The 25,063-nt window shown below is 32.7% G+C and overlaps 2 protein-coding genes and 1 pseudogene across 3 annotated transcripts; 1 reads left to right on the top strand and 2 right to left on the bottom strand.

Moving 5' to 3' along the window:
* The first annotated feature begins 3,431 nt into the window (after positions 1 to 3,431).
* LOC100809390 (uncharacterized) lies at positions 3,432 to 8,879 on the top strand. 2 transcript variants are annotated; one of them, XM_006583532.4, is made up of 7 exons: positions 3,432 to 3,527; positions 3,812 to 4,461; positions 5,177 to 5,371; positions 5,624 to 5,746; positions 6,793 to 6,843; positions 6,940 to 7,541; positions 8,175 to 8,879. In XM_006583532.4, the coding sequence occupies exons 2-7, from the start codon at positions 3,882 to 3,884 to the stop codon at positions 8,796 to 8,798; spliced, it is 2,175 nt and encodes a 724-aa protein (XP_006583595.1). In that variant the 5' UTR covers positions 3,432 to 3,527; positions 3,812 to 3,881; the 3' UTR covers positions 8,799 to 8,879. The 2 variants fall into 2 exon arrangements, with proteins under 2 accessions (XP_006583595.1, XP_006583596.1); XM_006583533.4 differs by having other exon boundaries at positions 3,473 to 3,687.
* A 6,924-nt stretch (positions 8,880 to 15,803) lies between these two features.
* LOC100808846 (ABC transporter G family member 9-like) lies at positions 15,804 to 17,509 on the bottom strand (annotated as a pseudogene).
* A 4,733-nt stretch (positions 17,510 to 22,242) lies between these two features.
* Positions 22,243 to 24,723, bottom strand: LOC102667960 (uncharacterized). Its single transcript, XM_026129098.1, has 3 exons — positions 23,230 to 24,723; positions 22,750 to 23,019; positions 22,243 to 22,572 (listed from the first exon to the last, which is right to left on the bottom strand). Exons 1-3 carry the CDS (start codon positions 24,721 to 24,723, stop codon positions 22,243 to 22,245), a joined length of 2,094 nt encoding a protein of 697 aa, XP_025984883.1.
* Between the last annotated feature and the right edge of the window lie 340 nt (positions 24,724 to 25,063).

The raw sequence follows: 25,063 nt of genomic DNA, 5'->3' as shown, positions 1-25,063 counted from the left end.
TGTTTGAAAACACTGCATTAACATCATTTTGTTAAAAAAAATCATTTTATTTCAATGACTTGACTATGTGATACTAATTCCCATTTTTTTCTTCTTTCAAAATGATTTAATTCTTCTTGCATAATCATTACCCAAATTTTATCACTTATAGCTTCATTTACATCCCAAACCCATTGACAACAACAACAAAGATTCAAAACACCTCTCCCCCAAACCCATAAACCCCTCACAAATTCCAAAAAATAGAAACAGGGGTGCTCGATCTTCACGAGGCAAGGAACGTGGTTATCCTCCCATGTGGGTGGTTTAAAAAACACTTCTGGTGGTGTTAATAATAGTTTCCCTATACTGGCAACAAGAACTCAAAGCCCAGTTCCGTTGCTAATTTCGAGCGCACACCCTTCCGGCTCAAGCTTTATCACTAACTGATTTTCTCCACTAATTGGGCCTCGACACTAAGTTTTTTTAAATTTCAATTGCCAACATCTATATATGATAGTTGAGATTTATATTTTTATATCATCATTTTTAAAAAAAATATTTTTCATTATAATTTTAAATGTTTTATTTTAAAATTTATTCAATTTTTTTGTTAATTTAATTTTTCTCTATATTTTAGAAATAAAGAAAAGAAGGATTTGTACGTGCAACGTTGGGTAGAAAACTTGTATTATCCAATTGGCAACGATGGCGTACGTATATCGCGTGCATATAATTTTTGCTGATTAATTAATGTATAAAGGCAAAAGAGTTTTTCCCTTTTAAACATGTTCTTTAAAGAATAGACTAATTAAAGGCAAATATTTAGAATATTATAGGGCCACTAAGAAACTCTAGCTATGTTCATATATCAAAGCAATTAGCCATGCTTGAGTTGTCGATTTCATGCACTTTACTTACGAATATTGCAAAGAATTGATACCTTTTGTCAAAAGAATAATGTTATTGATGATGGTAACTCCAAGAGTTTGTCGAGTAGAGCAAGATAATGTCTTGCATATTATAAGTTGTAGGTTTAAGTTTTCATTTGTATCCTTAGGGTAAGGTAATTAAATGCATCTTTTTTTGCAAGTGCTCTTTAGAGATTTTTTCTGCCTTAGACACACCATCCTATCCCCTTAAAACTGTAACTACCAAAAAAAATAAAGAATAACGTTGTTTATGCTTCACATTTTCATAATGTTTGACAACTCTTTCTTTTTTTCTATCATTCATTGTATCATTAATATTCTATTGTAGGTACTTTTTTTCTCTCTCTCTTTATTAAAGAAATTGCTTTGAGAATATATATGAAATAGAAATAACATTCTAAAAACATATTTACTTCTTAAAAGTAAATAGTAAATATATATTAAAAAGTAGTCACTATAAATATATTTGATCTTCTTTTAGTTTTTCAAAATATTTTTCAATGTTAAAAATATATTAATTTTTTAAAAAATTATAAAAGTAATTTTTTCACTACTGATAACATGATAAACATTGAAGTATCTCAGTAATTTTTTAAAGAGAAAATAATTTATGCATCAAACAGTAAAGTATTTTTATATTATTATCTAATAAAAAATTATTATAATTATGTGTATTAAATATTATAATAATTACATATTAAATCATATTTAGGATGATTTATGGTTAATTGAGAGTTTTATTTACAACATATAAAAATTAAACTCTTATTTATTTTAGTGTATGATTAAATTAATAGAATTTATGACTACTGGGAACCTCCTCGACTAGATTGATCCTAGTGAGTTATTAAACTCTTATTTTAAAGTGTAACATGTGATATGACATGTTTTAATAAATAATATTATTATATGGTACGGTAAAAAAACATTATTATATGGTAATCAAGACCATACTAAATTTTTAAAATTTGTAAACATCAAATAACCAGGGGACAAAAATTACATTAATTACTATATCTACAATGATTATATATATATATATATATATATATATATATATATATATATATATATTTAAAGTAAATAATGCTCTCAATTACATATGAAATTAAGAGTACGTATATATATTCTAAGAGTATTTTTAACGGAGGTATCTTTATGGGTATTTTATTCAAAGGTACACTATCTTAATTTTTTTCCTTATTAGAGCAAGCCTACATGGCACAAAATGTTTCTTACTAATAAATTTCGTATGTTTATAGGATATAATTGCTTACAAATAAAATAATTATTTTATTATAAAATAAAACCAACATACTATTATTTTAATTTGAAACAAAATTAAATGCAAATAAAAAAAATTACAGAAGTACGAGTTGTTTAAATCTTTCACTGTTGAAATAAATCTATATATGAATTGTTTAAATATATAATATTATGGCATTGTGGGAATACTTAAATTGTTTGGATAAAAGATAATGTGTCCAAAATGGATTCCTTAACTTAATAATATTACAGATGTTCTAATGTTCTTTAGTTGGAGACAAATCTAAGATCTTAGGAGAACAATCTATTTTAAAAATAAAATATAGTAATTATTATTATGAAAGGAAGGAAAAATTAGGGATATATAACAAGTTTAAATATAAAAAAAATAGGAAGGAATATATATATATATATATATATATATTTCTAAAAAGTGTGGATGAACCACTGAGTTGGAGGAACTTTTTCTTTTAAAATCGTTAGGCACAGATTTTGCCAAAGGATTATGATCATATGCCCTCACAATGGAAACAACCATCTCTAGCTCCAGCCCCTGCTTCTGGTAGAAGGACAAGGCCACAGCCAAACACACCACTGCAGTGGCAGCCACTGGCTTTACCATGCCCTTCAGGAACTCCATCATCCATGACCAATCCGTGCCAACTAAAGGGACCACTAATTCATGCTGCAATGTGTGGTTCAGAGTTAGCATATTGGTTTTAAAGAAGAAATTAGATTCCATGATACGATAGCTAGCTGGGGAGTGGAGGGGAGAGTAAACGTTGCTTTAATCACAGCATCAACATGCATCTATGTATATGTGGAAGGGCAAAGTCAGAAACGACCTTCCCCAGAATGTGTGTCACCACGTGGAGTCACTAACCTTTGCCTCTGGCGTGACACAGCAACAGATTCATTCAGCACTATTTTGGCACTTTCTTATTTTACTTATCATTTTTTTAACTATCAAATTTCATTTCTTCTTCAGCAAAGAAAAATAGAAAACTCTTGGGTCAATCCATTTGAAAGGTCGTGTATGGCGTGTATTCTGTTAACGTTTCATAACTGTCCAAAAGAAAGGTTAACTTTTCATGCAATTTACTTGCAGATGTAGCAAAGAACCGGGTCCCTTAACGAACACAAGCCCTCAAAGTTTTTAACTTTAGGCAAAGAAAAATTCTCTGAGATTAATTTAAAGCTACATTTCAGCTCAGATTGTACAATAAGTGAATCAGCTCACAAGCAATCCAAGTTGAGCCCACAACAACAATTATATATATTGCAACTAGAAGTCAGTCTCTGTACATTGAACATGATTCATTCAGTATATTAGCATATATCATTGTTTGTGTGAGTGTGCATAACTTATAGAATAGTGGCACATGAACACTTCATCACTCTAAACATCACATTAGCACTAATTCTTTCTTTCGATTGAGTTTATTAATGGTTCTGCACTGTTAGTAAAAGAAAATTTATACGACCAACCAATCAGAAATCATTATTATTGGTATAACTTTTATAATGATTTCAGATTGAATGAACATAGAAAATTTCTGTGGGTGTATAACTTTTTTTTTAATCTTCTATCATATTATATTACTTATTATATTTTTTTTCTCTCATATTTTCAGGTACAACTAGAGTGAAGTGTTCACCAATCTTTATTCCAACTTACATAGACACATATTGAGAAATCAATTAATGTCTGAGAAGGAAATGGAAGCGAGTAATAAAGAAATGATTACTTTCAGCGATGAAATAGTGAAAGCACAAAAAGAAGCTGCAGCAAAAGAGTGGGAATGTTTCGTGGACATCTTCAGGAGGAATGACAGGAAGGAGGAGTTGTTGTTTGAGCCTTTGGACTTGGTGAAGAACACTGCCATTCATGTGCTAGCTCGCTCAGGAAACAAGCAATGCCTCAAAGAGTTACTCCAAATGCTACCAAAAACAAAGCAGTTAGAAGCCTTGAGGAAGCCAAATTATGAAGAGAACACACCTCTTCACGAGGCCGTGTTGTTCCACGATGATCCAAAGATGGTGGATCTCATCATGGGTTTCATGCCATCGCAACCAGACAAAGACGCGCTTCTGGAGATGAAGAATAATCAGAATGAAACCGTGGCTTTTAGGGCTGCTAGGTATGGGAGGCTACGTGTGATCAAGTATTTGCATGGCAAGCTGCAGCCCAGAGGCCTCCAGTCTTCTAAGCATTTTCAACCCAATATATATGGCGGAAGGGAGCGTCCCATTCTTCACACTTGTGTGCTCAATTTTAGTTTTGGTAACTTTTTTCTCATTTTTTTATATAAGAATTAAACCTAATTTATAACACTCACACACTTTACTTAACTATTCAACCCTCGACCCCTTACTTAGTTGATCATGATTTCTAATGATAAATAAAATTTTATATATGGTGACTAATTTTTCATGATAAGAGGAATGTTAATTACAAATATATTTTTCCTTAACACATTTGTTTAATACATTATATTATCTTCGGTCGGGATAGAGACTCATTCAATAATTTTAAAATATACAGATAAAATGTGCTTTTATGTCTTTTAATGTTCGTTCATGGTTGATCTTAATATTTATATATATACTTTAAAAGTGAAGATTTTAGTCTTATATTTTTATATATATATATATATAGTTGAAGAATTTTGTCGCTGGTTCTAATATACTAAGTTTGACAAAGAAAGAGAAAATTTACTAACTATCAGAAATACGAAGTACAAACTTTTCATTTCAAAATATAATGAATAAAACTAATTTTAACCTAAAATTAAAAGTGCTTAAACAGATTTCACCCTTTAAAAAATTAGAAAGTACTCCGGGCCAGGCTGAGTATTTTAGGGAAAATGTAGAAAAGGTAATTAGAATGTGTGTTTGTGTGTGCGTACCTTAAAATCTCCTTATATGTATTTGCTTATATTAAAGTGTGTTTGTGTGCATGCATACCGTCCCTAACCTTTGAAATCACATGCATGCAGGCGCTGCTATTTGGTTGCTGAAAAATGTGGATAAAAGTTTAGCCAAAGAAAAGTTTATGGTTCAGAAGAAAGAGAAAGAGAATACAAAAATAGTTTTGCAACTGACCTGTTTAAAGCTGCTAGCGAAGATGCAGTTGGCTTTCGAGAGCACAGGCACCCTGGAAATGGGACTCACAAAGAGACTCCTATATGAATGTACGACACTCATGATCATTACTTTTCCTTTTCTTTTTCTCACGGCTTTATTCTACTATTAAATTAGTTATATAGTGGATAATAAGAAATAAAAAATTAAAAATATTCAACAAAATAGATTAAATAAGTATGTTTTAACAAGTGGTTTTGGACATGCCCCATTAGTATTTTTCTTCTTCTTTTGTCCAGATAGATCAATGAAGTAAATAGTGCTAACTTACTTTCGTTAATTAACTGCAATTTTGGCAAAAGTGCTTCCTGAGGATGGATATGAATCAGAATTGGAAGATGACGCAGAAAACAATTCAGTCAAAATCGCAAGAGATGAAGAAAGCAGCCAGCCGAATGATGGAAATAAAAAGACAACCAAATCAAGTACCCTATTTCTTTTTTTATTTTTTCGTTTTCCAAGACTATGAATGCAAATAGTGGAGTGTTAATAATAGACTTTTGGTTTAATTTTTATTTTCTTGCAACAACTTTTTTGTTGAGTCCCTTTTAAATATTTCATTTTAAGTAGTTTTTGATTATTTTTGACAAAACTAGATAGAAGTTGAGAAGTTAGCTGATTGAAAAATTAGTTTATTAAATTAGAAGTATTTTGTAAAATTAGATTTTAAAGTAGTTAAAAAGTATAAAATGATTAAAAAATAATAAAATTATGATTTATTTAAAAAGATAAACACAAAATTTGATAAATATATTAAGGATAAAAATGAAAGAAATATAAAAAATTAGAAGCTAATATTTTAAAAAACACTACAAGTTACTCAAAAGTTACTAAAAATTTATTTATCATACGAGATTTTCAATTAATAAAAATATTAAAAATTAAAAATATCTTGTTAAACATAATCTTATAATTTTTTTATCCTTTTTATTCTTGTTGTCTAAAGTCGTCTAATATCTCTTTTGATATTTAACGTGGATTAAATAAACCACATCATGTTCATTTCAAATGTTCATGGTCGACAATAAGAAACAAAAAGGTTAAAAAAAAGTAACTATAAAAATCAAAATAAAATCATTTAAACTAGATTAAAAGAGAAAGTTTTTGCAATTATAAGGATTAATGAATAATTAAACATGACTTTTTAATGCTTTCTATTCAATACATTCTATTAATTCTATCTTAAAATTCAAGTGAATTTTACTGATCTGAAAAAGAAAAAAGAAAAAAAAGCTCGCATGTGTAATGAGATTTACTTGAATTATTTCATCTAATCATAACACATTCAAACACTAATAGGTATAAAAAATTAAAGTGAAATGATAGGTGTTAATAAGATATTTAGTACATTAAGAGTGTATATATATCATCTGCAACCTTTAGAAGGCGGTATTTTGGTACCAATCATATGAATAAATTGATCAAATCAAAGAATTTGACTGTACTAATTAATTAGCTGAATTGATTGTAGAAGTTGGAGTTTTCTCAAGAATCAACTATGCTTTCTGGAAACATGCAAAAGGTATAGCATGTGTTGTCAATAATTTATAGCTAGCACATACAAAATAAGTTAAACGGTATTTTGACCTTCCTTTTAAATGCACATATATATATGCAGACCGGTTCAGTTTTATCGGTAAAATTTGGGATCAAAAGAAGAGACATAAGTTTGCAGAGCAACTAGTTAAGTTGCTATTGGACATTGATGAGGAATCATGGAAGCAGTATCCTTTGGTACCCTTTAACGAGCCAATAGCACTTTCATTGGAGTTTCCCGGTAACGTCACAGAAAAGAAAGAGGATATGAAGCTTATAAATAGAGTTGAAAAAGAGGAGAGAGTAAAAAAATTACTTGAAGATAAAAAAAGTAAAAAGAAGCTCTACTCAGATGACAAAGTCGGAATAATGTGGAAAAGTACACTTTTCATGGCTGCAGCATCAGGGATTATAGAAGTGGTGAATCTAATCGTTGGAAAGTATCCTGAAGCCATTTCTTATGTTAACGAGGATGGTCTCAACATATTGCATGTGGCTCTGAAGTACCGTCAGTTGGAAATCTATGAGTTCATAGAGAAAACTTCAGCATTTGAGCTATTGACACAAAGAATAAGTAAAGATAAACGTACTATCTTGCACCAAGCTGGAAGCATGGAGTATTACAGAGAACAAGGATTGGCAGGTGTGGCATACCAACTGCAATGTGAGCTAGAATGGTACCATGTAAGTGTTTAGAGCTCTATACACTATTCATTAAGAAAGTATTATTAGTTAAACTATCATTAGCTCTATGGTCTCCAATAACTTTTATTACCTTATATGAATTATTGTTAAATACACGTGTATCATAGAAATTATAATTAAGACTATGAATAACAGATGCTTCAAGATCACTTAATAATTTATCTCCTTTTTCTTGATTTTTCACTCTATAACTTACATTATTGTTGTAGTTAATTAAGTTGTATCATGATATGATTAAGGTGTCTAGAGATGAATTCCTAAAATAGAAGGTAACTACAAGCTAATTATAAGGCAAAACAAGTAAATTAAACACGTTGATCAGTAGGATTGTTACAACTTAATTAATTACCTTGACTTTCAGTCCTAATGTTAATTACCTTGGAGGAAAAATAATTAACTTTTCTTCTTATAACTTTATCGGGCTACAAATTAAAATTATTGTTTCTTGTAAAGAATAACTGTCTAAACTTTTGGAATTGTTGGTTAATGAAAATAATTAATCACTCCACCCAACATAGTGTTTGTTTTCATTAACCAACAATTTTTTTTTCGATTCTTTGAATAATGTTATTTTTTGGTTAATTACAATTTTATGTTTTCTTAATATTGCAGCGAGTTAGAGAAAAGATTCCAAAGCAATACTTGATGCATGCTGATGAAGATGGTTTAACAGCAGGAGATCTTTTGGACATAGACCATGCAGAGATGCATGATGAAGCAAAGCAATGGATGAAGGAAACAGCTCAGTCATGTTCCACTGTGGCAGTCCTTATTGCCGGTGTTGTTTTTGCAGCTGCTTATGCCATCCCAGGAGGTAATGAAGGAGGAAGACCCGTGTTACGTACCTCTTCTGCATTCAGAATTTTCACTATCATGGATGTCGTGGCTCTTGCCACCTCATTGGGTTCGGTGGTGATGTTCCTTTCTATACTCACTTCTTCATTTGACTTGTGGGAATTCCATAGGGCATTGCCTCGAAAACTAAAATGGGGTTTTGCTATGCTATTTTTCTCACTCATCACCACAATGCTAGCATTTGCTGCCACCATTTTGCTCACTATTCATATGGAGGGGAACAAAAGCTCAACAACTTTAGCATACAGTTTGGCCTTTGTTATTGTTTCTATATTTGGGTTGACACAATTCCCTCTATATAAAATGGTCGAAGACCAAGTGAAGGCAATGAAGAAATGGTGTGGCCCAAAATCGACGAAATCAAGATCCAACAAATCCTAATGAATTTGATCTATACTTTCATTATTCCCTATAATTCACTAGTTTCTTGTCATTATTATATACACTTTGAATTGTGATTTTGGTGAGTTGTTATTTTGTTTCAATAGTCATGCCGAGTTTAAAAAAGAATTAAAAATAATGAATTATCAATTGTAAATAAAAATAAAAATTTTAAAATTTATAAATAGAACATGCTTCAAACTAAAAATAAATAAAATAATTAATTTGAGCATTTAAAAAAATTACTTTTCAACAATAAAGCCACATGTTTAAATAAACCGATGAATGGTAAGTACTATCACACAAATTCCACAAAGGAAAAGTTATACTAAATATGTGTTTGGAAACACACTTCTAGAGAACATAAAAATACAAACCACAAAATAATAAAAGATGAGATTATTGTATTAAACAATCAATCAAGTATTATGCTTAAATTGTAAAAATTTTAAGGGTTTCCTAGATTAACAATGATAGGAAATTAACAGGATTTTAAAACCTATGATTCTCACAAATAATATATAAATAATGCATATATTTGGGTTGACACAATTCCCTCTATATAAAATGGTCAAAGACCAAGTGAAGGCAATGAAGAAATGGTGTGACCCAAAATCGACGAAATCAAGATCCAACAAATCCTAATGAATTTGATCTATACTTTCATTATTCCCTATAATTCACTAGTTTCTTGTCATTATTATATACACTTTGAATTATGATTTTGGTGAGTTGTTATTTTGTTTCAATAGTCATGCCGAGTCTAAAATAAGTTATGCTTTCGCTAGTTAGTTACCTAGCTACCCAGCTTTTGTGCACACAAGTTTTTATATTTAAATGTTACTTGTAGTCTTTGGCTTTTAAGTTTAAGCAAGATTTATATAAATATAAATAATCTTGAGTCTATTGATGGTATTATTTTATGAGGAAAAAGATGGTATGTAACTGAAACAATTTTATACTATTATTAAAGTATACATTATCATAAGTTTATTAATTTTATAATAATTACCATAAAAGTTATATCAATGACTTATTATTATAGCAAAATAATTTTATATTGGTTCTAAAATGTACTTTACATTGATTTCATAATTGATGTTGTTTAACATGATATTAAATATAGACATATTCAATATCACTTCATATTGATGTAGACTTCACAAATTCAACATTGGTTCCAAACAAATGTAGAATTCATAAATTCAAAATCATATACTCTACAACTCAATGTAGAAAATGGGACATTCTATATTAGGAAAGCCTTAAAGAAACATTCACTACTAAAAAAACACACTTTCGATGATAGTTCTCTTACTATTAAAAAATCGCATTTCACAACGGTTCTGAGAGATATTTTATGATGATTTTGTTAAGAATCGTCTTAGAAATTAATTTTAAAAAAAAATAAAAAGGAGGATTCTTAGACAAGTTTTCATAAATCGTCTTAGAAAATAGATCTTCTAAGATACTTTTCCAGAAAACCTTCTTAGAATGTCTTTTTTTTTAAATTACAAAAATAAAAAAAAACTAAGGATTCATTTTTTAAAAAAAATTAAAAAAAAAATATTTTTTTAAAAATCGTCTTCACTTAAATTTTTAAAATTGCCTTAGAATGTATTTTTTAAAAAAATAAAAAATTTAAAAGATTAAGGATTCTAATCATCTTAAAAAAATAGATTTTTTAAGATGATTTTTACAAAACCATCTTAGAATGTATTTATTTAAAAAAATACAAAAATTAAAAACAATGAATTATCGGTTGTAAATAAAAATAAAAATTTTAAAATTTATAAATAGAACATGCTTCAAACTATAAATAAATAAATTAATTAATTTGAGCATTTTAAAAAAATTACTTTTCAACAATAAAGCCACATGTTTAGAAAGCCGATGAATGATAAGCAAATTCCACAAAGGAAAAGTTATACTAAATACGTGTTTGAAAACACACTTCTAGAGAACATAAAAATACAAACCACAAAATAAATAGGTACCACAAAATACTGTATATAATTTATAAAATTGCAACTAAGCCGGCATTCACTTAACATTATGTAGCAAGAAATACTTTAAAGCAAAGAGGTAACACACGACATCATGTATACAAACTATAATGAATAAATAAAAGCTTTGATATACAAAATTTAAAAACCAAATTCTGATCACTTCACAGAACCAAATTCCAAATTAATGTTAAAAAAAATGAGAACAATATGATATCATAAATATATTAGGAGGATTAATTTAATGATTTGATACAAAATTAAATTAACCTCATTATCACAACGTGCAAAGAAGTTAACCGCATCTCATCTTTCTATTTTAGTTGGCTTGACAATTTTCTGGAGAGAAAAAAATCATTTATTAGAAAATTCAAATCATTTTTTTATGAAATTAATGGAAGAGTAGAATGACATACCTTGTTATTGAAGTTCCACCTCCCATTTCTAGGACTGAAGTCCTCCCCATTAACAAATTTCAACTACAAATGAAAATTTAATAATCAGCTCTGAAACCCATATTACATAACACAACATTGATAATTAAAGAATAAGATGCCATCAACAACAAATAAAACTACATCTCAATAATTTGACAACATTTCCATACAAAACCAATTAAAATTGGTTATGGTAGAACATGAAGATTATATTACCAACTATTCTTAGACAATTAAGCAAAGCCATATTTAAAGTTACACCTCTACGAGCACAATATTAGCAAAATTAAGTCACCACCACAATATTCATCAATATGAAGATAACAAAGTCTATTTAAATGAAGTTAAAGAAGACAATGCATGATAAAAATGAACAAGCACTTCTGAGTTGATACATGGGAGATCCCTAGAATAACAAAGATCTATCTTGTGGATATTAACAAAATAATCATATACTAACACTTCTTCCTCAATAACATCGTCACCACCTTTTTTTCTTCAATGTAAACCTACAACACCCACACTATGATAATTAAAAATATCTAAAATTAATAATAATTAATTATCAAGAACAAAAGCATAATCAATGACATATGTTTGATCTTTGCAACGGAGTTCACTAAGTCCAGTGATTTTGAATTCAAGAAGCAACAAGTCAAGACTTCATATAGAATAAGTATTAAAAGAATTTTTCAAAAACTAAATAGCACAATTTTATTTTACAAAAGAATTTTCTCAAATTTTCTAAGTTATCAGAGTGATTACTCCTAGTATTCGATTACCAGTTGTCAGTAATCGATTATCAGTGACTAGTTTGGTTTTCAAAATGTTTTTAAATGATTTGTAACATTCCAAAATGTTTTTCAAATAGTGTAATCGATTACACTATATTAGTAATCGATTACAAGTGAATCTGAACATTGAAATTCAAATCCAATTGTGAAGAGTCACAACTTTTCATAAAATGCATTGTGTAATTGATTACACCTTTGTGGTAATCGATTACCAATGAACAGTTTTGAAGAAAAAGTTAAGAGTTATAACTCTTAACATGGTTTTCTCTAAAGTCACAACTCTTCCAATGGTTTCTTTGACCAGACATGAAGAGTCTATAAAAGCATGACTTTGGCACACATTCAATACACATGTATGATATTCTTCCAAACAATTCTTTTTCACAATCTTTCTCTAACCATTGCCCATTGCTTTTTCTTTGCCAAAAAGCTTTCTAAATTTTGTTTCAAAACTTTGTTTTTTATGCAAGTGGAAATTCTGCAGAAAACAAAAGTGTGATATCTTTCCATCCCTTCTTCCTCTTGTCAAAAGATTCAAAGGACTAACCGCCTGAGAATTCTTTTGATTCTCTCTTCTCCCTTTTGCCAAAAGATTCAAAGGACTAACCGCCTGAGAATTCTTTTGATTCTTCTATTTCCCTTTAAACAAAAGATTTCAAAGGACTAACCGCCTGAGATATCTTTTGTTTCCCCTTACAAAGATTCAAGGGACTAACCGCCTAAGAATTCTTTGTCTCAACACATTGGAGGGTACATCCTTTGTGGTACAAGTAGAGGGTACATCTACTTGGATTGTAATACTGAGAACAAGAGAGAGTATATTTCTTGTGGATCAGTTCAAGTGGAAGGTACATCTCTTGTGGATCTTTGCTTGTAAATGATTGTACAAGGTTATTAGAAATCTCAAGAACCGGTGGTTGCTTGGGGACTGGATGTAGGCACGGGTTGTTGCCAAACCAGTATAAATCTTGTGTTTGTCTTCTTTTTCCCTGCACTCTTTAATTTTCGTTATTCACTTTTTATTTCCGCTTTACTTTTGTCTAAGTTATTGCTTTTGTTTTTTACTTTCTCATAACTTAGTAGTAAAGCCTAATTGAATCTAGTAATACTAAGAAGGATAATTTTTAATTAGTCAATACACATTAATAATTAATTCAACCCCCCTTCTTAATTATTCTGAGGTCACTTGATCCAACACCTTTGAGTGAAAATATTGCATATGTTCGCAATGAGGGTGAAAATGTTATCAGTGAACTAATAAAACAAAAATGGTACAACACTTTCATAGCGAAAGCGAAAATCAGAGAGAGAAAAATTACTTTCAATACTCACGCACTTAACAGAGGAAAGAGGCTTTGATTTTACTAACTTGATTTCACTCACTTACTTATATCAACAAAAGTAATTGCTACGTACGTAAAAACTTAACATCTACAAGTTTACTTTTATATAGAATATTCATTAAACTTTCCTTATAATACAATGTTGAAATATAAGTCTACATTCCTGTGCTTACTATTCCATCAAAAGCACCGTACGTTGCGACAAGATTACCTCCATAGATAATTCTTACAAAATGCATCAACTTTTATGTTTAATACTTTTTAACCAGTAGAATAAGTCTAAATATTCTTAACCGAACCTTCTAATTGTTAAATGAAATACTTTTTATCTTCCCATGACACAAAATGCATCAACATTTATGTTTATAAAGAGAAATTACTTGAAAATTAAAAAAAAAATCATTAAGGCCAATAAAACTTATAGAATACTCTCTAGAAATTATGTAAAAAAACCTAAATACACAACAAAGAGGAATAAGCAACAAATATGTAGCCTATTAGCATTATGAACAGAGCCAATGCAACCATGATTTCCCCCTGCAAATGTAGCCCCACTTGCTTGATCACATGATGTTTTGCAATCATACACTGGCCATTAGAACAAGGGTATGTTGATTACAGTATCCACCAAGCAAAATGGAAGTTAGCATGATCACCAATGCCAATATAGATGCAGATTTCTATTCCATTACAATAGCACGAATGGCAAGGCCTTGCCCTTGTAAAACTAACACATCGAGGAAGACACTGAGCAGTATGTATATGAAGTTTACCAAACTAGCTTTTAGCCCCGCCATCCAATAGACTGTTGTAAGAAATATGGTGGGAAACACAAGCTCCATTGGAAGATCACCAACCATTCTAGACATGAAATATGAGGAGAGCATGTACATTCCAGAGGATCGCTCCTTCTTCAGCATCGTTAGCTCTTGGGGGAAGGTAAATATTGCTTGGAAGAGAGGCATGCTACCCCAAAAGATAGAAAGGAAGAATAGAATCCCAATCTGCAAGTGCATAGCATTTGAAATATTATTATTTTTATTGAGATAAATTATAAAATGGGGAGAAACATCCAATACTACCATATAGGACGTCAATGGCATGGTAGGGCTATCAGCAGAGACTCACCCAGTAGATTACTGAATATAGACCTAAACCTCAAACAATTTTATCCAATCATAGCTACTCAACTAGTGCCTAGGTGTCAAGGGAGCTCCCTGAAGAGTGAAGAAAGTTGCTCACTGTGTGGGACTTAAGTGACAATAGGGGAATCAAATCCACATCCATAGAAAAGATGAAAATTGATCCAGATCCTTAATCACTTTTGTCAACTCATGTTGTCAATTGATTTATTGTTATAAGCTTAGAAATTAGTTTATAACCTTAGTCATTCATGACTTTACTCAGTTCTCTGATTAACCACATTCTATGTTAAAACAAGGTAATAATTCAATATATAATTTCACAAGTCTTCAGAGAAACTATATTGGTATATTTTACTTTTGGTGAGTCCAATTTTACACAAAATTGAGCTAAACATGACATCTTAGGAGCACATATATAATTTATTTTCCAAGTGGAACTCTTATTTATTTATCAAAATTTGTTACATGATCCTGCATGTGTAAAATATCATATTTATACCATAGTAGTCATGCAATAAGAGCAACCATGATGTAAACCCATTTGCACAAGGGTTAAAGATGGATCTTCAAAGATTTTTCTTTCTTTTTTTTATGAAATTTATTGAATGAGAGAGAAAGTGATGAGTTTATGGAGGGTTGAATGTAAGGTATTTGGTTCAAAGTTTGAATGTGTTTGGATGGAAAATGAAGATGATAACAATGGTGTTCAAGTGGGATTAAAGAATGGAGGTTTAGAAAGATGAAGAAGGAGAATGAAGAATCACTCCTCCAGAATTGGTGTCACACACAAGGTGGTGTTCCTTGATAAACCAATTTCTTGAATCACTTAAGTAACTAAGGAGATTCACTCTCACACTTTAGAAGGTGATTAAAAACTCAAATTCAAGGTCTATCTTTTAATTAGAAAATGTGCAGCCTATAAATAGGAATGACATCAAGTTGGTAACACAAGTTAAATGATCACCAATAACAACAATTGATGGTGTCATTAAACCTAATTAAAACTAGAATTGATAACAACAATTGATAGTGTCATTATACCTAATTAAAACTAGGATTAAGACACATAAACATATGGAAAATTATGCAACTCCTTGGTCAGCCAAGAGGCAGCCACAATCCTAGAGTTTTCACCTTATTAAACCTTAATTTCTTTAAATTAAAACAAGCCCATAGGTGGTGCAAATCCCAAGAGAATTGACACCCATTTTAACACAAGTTTGAGCCTTTATTTCAACTAACAAAATGCTAATAAAACCACTCAACAAAAGTGGCATCCTCTATTCTTCTTGGAACATGGTACAATTAACAATCTGAAGCTTCTCCACTTGTAACTTGGGCCTAAATTCAAATAGCATGGCTAACACTTGTTGAAGAACTTCCTTGGCCTTCTTTGTTCTAGCCCTTGCCATAGGTCTTCCAAGTCCTTCTAAAGGTTCCTTGCCCTTATTCCTTGCCTTGTCCTTATCAAACCACAAGGACCTGACAAATCCGCATGTCAAAGATGATGCATACTTCCTCTCTTTGATGTCTCTTTTTAGTAGCACGAGGAATTGTTGTGACCAACTGGTAGCCATTCCCCAAAGCCATTGTCTTCAATTCTACCCTTACTTTATCATAATCAGTTATTACATGAAGCATTGGCTTCAATTTGGCATTGAAGTAGTTCCTATATGCAAAAATCAACTTACGCTTATTTAAGGCATGGCCCTCATTCGATTGATCAGTGTAGACACCTACAAGATATTTTCCCATGTGGCCAACTAAGAAAGTTAAATTAAGCCCATCTATTTTCTTTTTAATAAAAAAGAATCACATGCTCAATGCCTAAATAACTCATCGTTATCCCCCATGTTCTTTACCATATTTGCAGCATGAGTATATGAAATAATAATTAATGAGAAAAGTTCATTTCTAATTTCTAATTTTGTCCCCTAGATTGGAAGCATTGATCACTTCACTTTAGTACATTACTTTCTAAATTTTCCTTTAAGTCTGACTTCTGTAAAAGACATTCACTTTAGCCCTTAATGCAGGAAAAAACTGAGATGAAAAGAACTTAAATGAATGACTTGTCACAAAGCTAGTAATTCTTATAATCTAATTTATAGATTTAATCAATCATGAAAAATAGAATAAGTGAATTTATCCAAATATATGTAGGTACTAATAGATAAATGAAATTTTGAACTTCTGTCCACAAAGGTTCATAAATAACAAAGGAAACCTCACACTTTTTAAAATAATAAAGAGCAAACAACATACCATTTGCAAGATTCAAAAGGGAATTTGAGGGGTTCATGACCGTGGTTGGTGCATATCCAAATCTAGAAAAATATTCCATAGCTTCAGATCTTTTTCCAAAATACACAAGGTCCCCTTCTGAAAGCAGAAACGCCTTTTGAAACATGCAATACATCCTACTTGAAGGTTGAGGTATGGTCATCAAAACTTTCTCCCTCCATTCGACAAAGTTGAGACAATTCTCTTAGCAATTGTTGAGTCCAATCCAGATGTTGGCTCATCTAGGAACAACAAGCTTGGGTTTGTGAGCACTTCTTGTCCAATGCTAACCATTTTCCTCTTCCCTCCAGAAACCCACCCCTCTAACCAGTGGCCCTCCAATGATGTTGTCCTTGCACTTGGTTAAACCAAGCTGAGCCATCACAATTTTTGAATGCAGAATTTTCTCCTTCGTGGTGAAACTATTTGGCAATTTGAGAGGGGAAGTGAGCACTAGAGTTTCAACCAATCAAGTGGGGATAGAGAACATAATCTTGTGTGACAAAACCTCTGCTCCTCTTCATTGCATTTGAGAAGGCTTTGCCATTGTATGTTATGCTTTCATGGAATTTCCCTCTGAAAAAAATAACAAAAAACATCAAACTCATTTTGGCAAAACCACAAAAATATTACAATGAAGTTGTGAACAAATGCCAAATAGGGTGCACCTGCTTATCAAGAGGGTGGCGAAAGTCGTTGGCATCGAGGTCGCGAAAGACGATGGCAGAACCAACTCTGAAGTGGAGGAAGGAGGAGGAGACAAATCATCGACATCGAGGTCACGGAAGATGACGACAGAACCAGCTCTGAAGTGGAGGAAGGAGGAGGAGACAAGTCATCGGCATCAAGGTCGCGAAAGACGACGGCAGAACCAACTCTGAAGTGGAGGAAGGAGGAGGAGACAAATCGTCGACGCCGAGGTCACGAAAGACGATGGCAGAATCAGCTCTGAAGTGGAGGAAGGAGGAGGAGACAAGTCATCGGCGTCAAGGTCACGAAAGACGACAGCAGAACCAACTCTGAAGTGGAGGAAGGAGGAGGAGACAAGTCATCGACATCAAGGTCGCAGAAGACGACAACAGAACTAGCTCTGAAGTGGAGGAAGGAGGGGGAGGCGAAGGGGTTATGAAGGAAGGAGGACTTGGCGGCGTGGGCATGGAGGAAGGTGGCGAGGAGGTGAGGGTTGAGAGGGAGGAGGAGAGTATGGAAGCTTCGTTCTAGGGCATGGAAGAGCAAAGAAAGAGGATGAAATTCTCAGCGTCAAAGTAAAAAGGTGAGCAAAATTCAAAGACGGTTTTATCAAAAACCCGTCTTTGAATATTTTGAATGGTTAATTTCTAGAATAGTTTTTAATGACCGTCGTATAACTTTTATTATTTGCAAGATTACTACCACATGATATTCTAAGACGGTTTCGTATAACCGTCTTAAAATGTGTATCGTAAAAAATAGTTTTTTTTAGCAGTGATGCTATGCAAGGCTCATAAAATGAGAAACTACACAGTTGTGCTATGTCAAGTCCCTTCCCCACAAGAAGAAACGTCGAACGAACAACACACCGCGAAGAACCTTTCGCCACAAGGCTTCGCCATATGAAACCCTAGAGTTTAAATTCGTGTTCCCCCACCATGATATATGCATGTTGTCACGCCCACCTTGCCCCATCCTCTCTGCGTACTTCAACCTTGCCTGCTTGTTGGAAACTACGCACGCGTGTCTTTCGCACGTGTGAGACTTCGCCACCGCTAACCCCACTCTGGTGGCAATAAGTCCTCCCTGTAACCACGTCTCCACTATGAGCTGTAAGTTCCACCCTGCCGCCATGGCCAAAATAAACTCTGTCAATCTTGATTTGTGGAAAATTTGACATGGCATAACACGAAAAACAATTAAGAGTTAGAACTAGAACACAACATTTAAAGGTAACGAAACTAAAATAAAATGGTTGCTCAGAATTGAAGCTCAGGCTCTGATGTTGCTCTACGGTTTTGACATTTCGAAATCTTGAAAGGGAAAAGGAAATGAAGTTAGGTTTTTTGTTTGTTGGCGGGAGAGGAAGCGGACGGAGGCAGTGGCAAGGCATATGGGGCGGGCGTGGGTGTGGATGCGTTTAGAGGTAGGAGCGGGTGTGGGTGTGGGTGTGGGAAGGGCAAGAGATTCAAGAGTTATGCCGCAAGAGACTGAGAGAGCATGCAAAAATTAAGGGAAATGAAAGCAAAAATTAAATGGGAAGGATTTTCAAAGACAGTTTTTCGAAAATCGTCCTTGAACACTTGCTTTTCAAAGATGGTTTTTATAAAACCGTCTCTAAAATTTTGAATTTAATTTAAAAAATGCAGCCACTTATTTTTCTACATCGGTTTTTTGAAAACTGACTTAGATTCAACAATGTTAAAACATGGTTTTTTAGTAGTTCTCGAAAACTATTTTAATATATAGGATGGTGACAATTTTGTAAATATGAGATTTTTCAACAATGATTTTATGAAAATTGTCTTGGAAACTATCATTCTATGACGGTTTCATGAAAACCGTATTAGAATGGTTGTCATTCCAAGATGGTTTTCGTAAAACTGTCTTTGAAGGCTATTATTCCAAGACGATTTTGTAAAAACCTTACAAAATCATTTTAGGAGTGTTATTAATTTTTATCTCTCACTCTCCTCTCTCGTTTCTCACTTTCCTATTTCACTTTTTGACTCCCCCTCTACCTCGATCGAGATTCCCTCGTATACGCCTGCCGCCAACAGGGCGCCTTCCACATCACCAACCACGGTGTCCCCCCTTCCCTCCTCGCCTCCCTCCGTCGCGTCGACCTCTCCTTCTTCTCCGACACCCCCATACCTGACAAGCTCCGCTACTCCTGCTCCATCGTTGTCGCCTCCGAGGGCTATGACAACAAAATGCTCGCAACAACAACAACAATCACGTTCAACCTTCCTTTGGTTCTCTTTTTTTTAATTTCATAAACCCTAACATTTTTTCCTTCTTTTTTTGACTTCCTCTCCATGTCTGCAACAAAACTCCTCTGATTTTAATCTCTGTCGCTGTGAGTTGATTTCTAACCACCATGTGTCGCCATCATCCGCCGCAAAAATATTATTAACACCACGTGCTCAATATGTTTGTGCGAGTACAAAGATTCAAAAGATGTTGAGGATGATGCCAGAGTGTTGCCATTACTTCAACCTATGTTGTCTCAATTCGTGGCTGAAGCTCAATGGCTCTTGCCCTATTTGCAGAAACTCGCCACACCCGACATCGCTGCAGGAGGTGGTGCCGCTCTCTTAGTATGTTGCTAATAGGAGAAGGAATAGGTGAACCTTTTTTATATATAAAAGAGCAATTTTTTGGGGTTGTTAGGTTAATTGGTGATGCGGGTTTTGCTTTTTTTGTTGTTGGGATATTTAAAGTTTTCATCTTTCGTTTTTAAGAGTGGGGAGGAAGGGGGAGAAAATAGAGGGTTTTTTTTTTTTTAAGTTTTGATTTAGGTTTGATGTGAGGGAAATAGGGAAAAATTATTAGGGCTAGTTGGTTGATTATGTAATTCCTCCATAGGGGTGTTTCGTTTTTTGGAAAACCTCAAGCTTCAGGGCGATCATGTTGCCATGTAGATTATGGAGAGGTTGAGATTAATTGTGAGTTCAAATTCTTTTTTAAGAATTGTTTCAATTAGAGCTGTAACATCATAGATTTTTTATTTTATTTTATTTTCTTGGAAGAAATTTTATATGCAAATGGGTTGAATTGTTTTGTTTTGTTTTTAGTTTTTGATATGTAGGGCTTTAGGTAGGGATGATGGAACAGCTGGTTGGCTACTTGGAGTTGTTCGTGATCTCAAGTTATCTCATCTGCCACCCATAGCCACGGTTCCACTGGGCACATGGAATAATCTACCGTTTGCATTTGGTTGGGTACAAAATTATAGTTCTATGTTGTGTACTTTTAAGTTTTAATGAAAGTTTGAAGTGCATGTAAAATGTTATACTGACTTTGTAGTCATTACTAGTTTTTTCACAAAAAAAATATTGTCTTGATTCCTGCTCCTTATTTGTTTGGATGGTCTTTAAGATTAAGCAAATTATGCTAGTTTATTCCTGAACTTTTGCATGTCTACCATTTACTTTTTAGAAGTAAAAAAAAATTAGCATGCAGTGCTTTTATGTTTCCCTGTATATATGAAGATTTGTGGTTCCTACTATGCCTTTCACTTTTGAGTAGTAGTGAAGGAAATTTTTTTTCAGTTCAGTAGTTGCTCTGGTTATGATGATAAACATTATTAGATTTTTTTTTTTTGATAAAAAAAACTATGGAACTCATTTCTTCTATTGCTTTTTTATTGCAGGGGAAGAAGAACCCAGGGACGGATGAACATGCAGTCAAGTCATTTCTAGATCAAGTAATGAACGCTAAGGAAATGAAAATAGACAAGTAATGAATTTTGGTTCTATTCTTTCATCTTACAACTGAGTATTATTCTATTGTTCTGCTACTTGAATAGTTTAGTTATTAATCTATAGTTCCATTTCCTTCCTACTATTGAGGATATTCTTGAGGCTCGCTTATTATTGAATGTAATAAATTTGTATTTGTATGTTGCCTGGTTATGATTGTGATCCTAATTGATTTTTTGTGGGTTAAAGGCATTTTAGTTGGGATCGTTGCAATACCAGTAAATGTAAAATTAATTGATTATTCGGATATCCAAATTGAAAGCTTATGATTTATCGTACTAATTTAATTTCCATTTTGTGGATATCAGTTCAATATGAGATTCTTCTGTCATGTGTTTACATGCCTTGTTAATCTTAAACTGTCAAACTATCTATTATTTAACATTATTATTTCATTTGTTCATTATTTTGTTCTCATATATGGGGCATAATAGTGGTTTTTTCTAACTAGTATTAGTCCTTTTTTCTTCTTTTGAGATTTCGTTTTGTCCCTTACTGGCTCCTCATGTCCTTAGTGTCCTTTAATTCAAAGTAAATATATGTTTACTGTTTAATGGATACTCATTGTTCAAGATATATATATTAATTGTTTTATTGATTTGTTCTACAAATGTTGATTGCTGATACTTGGTGTTTGTTTTCCACTCCTAAACCCTCAGCTGGCACATTCTTATGCGGATGAGAGCTCCAAAACATGTTCCATGTGATCCAATTCCTTGGAATGTTAGTATTTATAATGTAATGTCAGTATCAAGGTTATCAATATCGAGAGTTTACGCAGACTCATGAGAGCTCTACGAGTCAACTCGTAAACTCGTAAGAGTCTACTTCGTACAAAAAATGGATAAGTAAATCTATTCAAAATTCACCAATTTGTAAACAAATGACAATAAGCTCGTAGTTCATACTTCATATTAGTCTATTACAAAACAAGTGTTCAAAATTAAAGCATTTAAATAATTAAAAAAAAGCACAAATGTCTTCAAAGAAGCATGTCCAATCCTCTAATAGGATCATCTCCATGAATATCACCACTTTCATCACCATCTCCATCATCATCAAGGTCTTCCTCAGACTGTTTATCATTATCATTAGGTTCCAAGAAAATTAATTTATCTATATCAAAAGCATCTACAACTGGATCATTTGAACTTCCTCCAACATCTCCCACTAATTCAACATTGTCACCATGACCTTTAGCTTGAGGTTGCTCATCCTCATCATTATATCCCTCTTCAGTTATCCATTCATTGTCAGATTCAATCTCATCAAATGGAAGAGCAATACTTTTTCTATTTTGTTTACTTTTTAACTTCAAGTTATACATGACATAAACCAAGTCATTCATTTTCTTTTGTTGTAATCGATTTCTTCTCATTGTATGAACCTATAATTAAAAATCAAATTTTAATTACTATCTAAACGAGTAAACCAAATAAGTAAAATTATCAAACAAATAAAATAAAGTCATAAGGTTCAATTGAAATACCATTTCAAATGAGCTCCAATTACGGTCACACCCAGAAGAGCTACAAGTCAAGCTCAAAACACGAATAGCAAATCTCCTCAACTCTGGAGTTCCATCACCAAACATCTCCCACCATTCTCCAAGTTGCATGATTTTTCTACTATCCTTTGCCTCTTCCATAGAGAAAAGCCCTCTAGCAAAATGAAACTCAACATGTTGCAAATTAATTTTTTTCCTTTCTGCAGCATCCTTGACCAATCTTCTCATACACATGTGCAACCCTTCTTTCACCTAAGGGTCATCATGTCTGAAAGTAGGTTCATAGTGCAGGTGAGGATTAAGATAATATGCAGCTGCATGCAAAGGCCTGTGAAGCTGATTTTTCCAAATAGGCTCATAGCTACATAGTAGATAGATATCAAATATGCTATATTAGAAATAGTTAAAACTTAAAATAATACACAAGCAAATTTTAAATCTAAGAAAGTTTAGAAATTATACCTTTTTCTTGGTGTTATTAAAGTTGCATTTTATCTTCTCTTTTGCATTTTCCATCTCCTCATATATGAAACCCATGGCGGGTTTTACATCTGAATCCACCAATCGAAGGACCACCATAAGAGGGGCAGCAACTTTGAGGCACATGATTACGTTCTTCCAAAATCGACTATCCAAAGCCATATTCTGTACTTTTCTTTCCTCTTGTGAAGTTCCAAACTTGCTTGTTTTCCACTCTTCAGAGCTAAACATGCTCATTAATGATGCTTTCAATTCATGAAGGCAAGCTAAAGTTAAATAAGCTGTGGCAAATCTAGTCATACCAGGCCTAATCAAGTCTCTTCCATTTGTGAACTTCTTCATGATGCTAATCAACATTGTTCTACCATAAATGTAGGTGGTGATCCTTCTTCCCTTCGTTATAGTAGTCTGATGAACCTTGAAATGTTTCTCAAAATCTTCAAATATTAAATCAATGCAATGAGCAGCACATGAGGTCCAATACAAATTCTCTCGTTTATGCATCAACAATTCTCCAGCTGCTTTGTAATTTGCAGCATTATCAGTTATCACCTGCACTACATTCTCCTCTCCAACAAAATCCACTACATCATCCAACATCTTCAACACTTTGTCAGTTGTTTTTGAGATGTCTGAGGTATCCAATGAATAAAGAAATACAGTCCCTTTTGGACTGTTCACCAAAAAATTACAAATTGAACGTCTTTTTTTATCGGTCCACCCATCAGACATAATTGAGCAACCAGTTTTCTTCCACTCATCCCTAAATTCTTGAAGCATTACATCAGTTTTGGCCACTGCTCTTTTCAAAAGCTTCTCTCTGATATCATGATATGATGGAGGTTTATAGCCAACCCCATATCTCCCAACCATGTCACAAAATTTTGCAAAAGCTGGATTTTTAATAACATTGAATGGAATGGCACTTGTGTACCAAAATTCAGCACATTGATCATCAACTTTATCTTTGTCACCTTTTTTATATAACTGATTTAAAGTTGCTTGAACTCCCTCACCACCACTAGCCTGAACAAATTTTGATTTTCCTCTTCCTTTGAAGGCAAGCATCCATTTCCGTTGTATTCCACTTTGACTACTATTTGACTCCACTTCCACTCCCTCAGTACCTTCTTCATGAATACTGTTCAACTTTCTTCTCTTCTCTGATGCATTAGCAACCTTTGCAACAATGTTCATCATAAGCATCTTAACTTCTTCAGGCACTGAAGCACAAGGATCAGAATCCCATCTAGTCCCAACAAGATGATGCTTAAATATGAAAATTCCCCCATTGTTGATCTTTGAGCAGTAGTTGTACTTAACTTTTTTACCATTCCCTAAAACATTTGTCCCATGCTTCCACCCAATATCAGTCCTATTTCTTGGAGCATTTTTGCTTCTGCTTGCTGCACTTGTGGATGTGCCTGTATTGGCATTTGATGAAACTGATTCATTCCCAATCCCAGTCCCAGACATACTAAAATGGAACAAAATTAGTAGCAAGTAGCAACAACAATTAGCAAGTAACAACAGAATTAGCAGCAAGTAGCAAGTAAGTAACAACCAATTAGCAATTACTGCTCAAAGGAATAGAATCAGCCACAGAATCCAAACATAATATGAGTACTCATTGCCTGCTTGCATAGGTTATTTTTATAATTGTTTCCTTATTTAAGTTGCTATATATCAAATGTGGGAAGGGAAACAATAAATTATTCAAGTAAAGATTTATGAAAAAATCTAATTAATTAATTTTTTTACAGCAACTTAGATATAAATTTGTTGTAGACTTGCAGTAATATATGCAAATAAGCTC

The sequence above is a fragment of the Glycine max genome, chromosome 7, assembly GCF_000004515.6.
Source record: "Glycine max cultivar Williams 82 chromosome 7, Glycine_max_v4.0, whole genome shotgun sequence".
Classification (NCBI taxonomy): Eukaryota; Viridiplantae; Streptophyta; class Magnoliopsida; order Fabales; family Fabaceae; genus Glycine; species Glycine max.
This window is presented reverse-complemented; position numbering and strand designations above follow the sequence as displayed.

Excerpts from the sequence above, each read along its gene's own strand:
- LOC102667960 (XM_026129098.1), bottom strand. The coding sequence starts at position 24,723 with ATGTCTGGGACTGGGATTGGGAATGAATCAGTTTCATCAAATGCCAAT. Across the intron at positions 23,020-23,229 it reads TTAATAACACCAAGAAAAAG|GTGAAAGAAGGGTTGCACAT; the intron begins GTATAATTTCTA and ends GATGACCCTTAG. Across the intron at positions 22,573-22,749 it reads ATTGGAGCTCATTTGAAATG|TTAAAAAGTAAACAAAATAG; the intron begins GTATTTCAATTG and ends TATAACTTGAAG.
- LOC100809390 (XM_006583532.4), top strand. The coding sequence starts at position 3,882 with ATGTCTGAGAAGGAAATGGAAGCGAGTAATAAAGAAATGATTACTTTC. Across the intron at positions 5,372-5,623 it reads AAAGAGACTCCTATATGAAT|TGCTTCCTGAGGATGGATAT; the intron begins GTACGACACTCA and ends TTTTGGCAAAAG. Across the intron at positions 7,542-8,174 it reads GTGAGCTAGAATGGTACCAT|CGAGTTAGAGAAAAGATTCC; the intron begins GTAAGTGTTTAG and ends TTAATATTGCAG.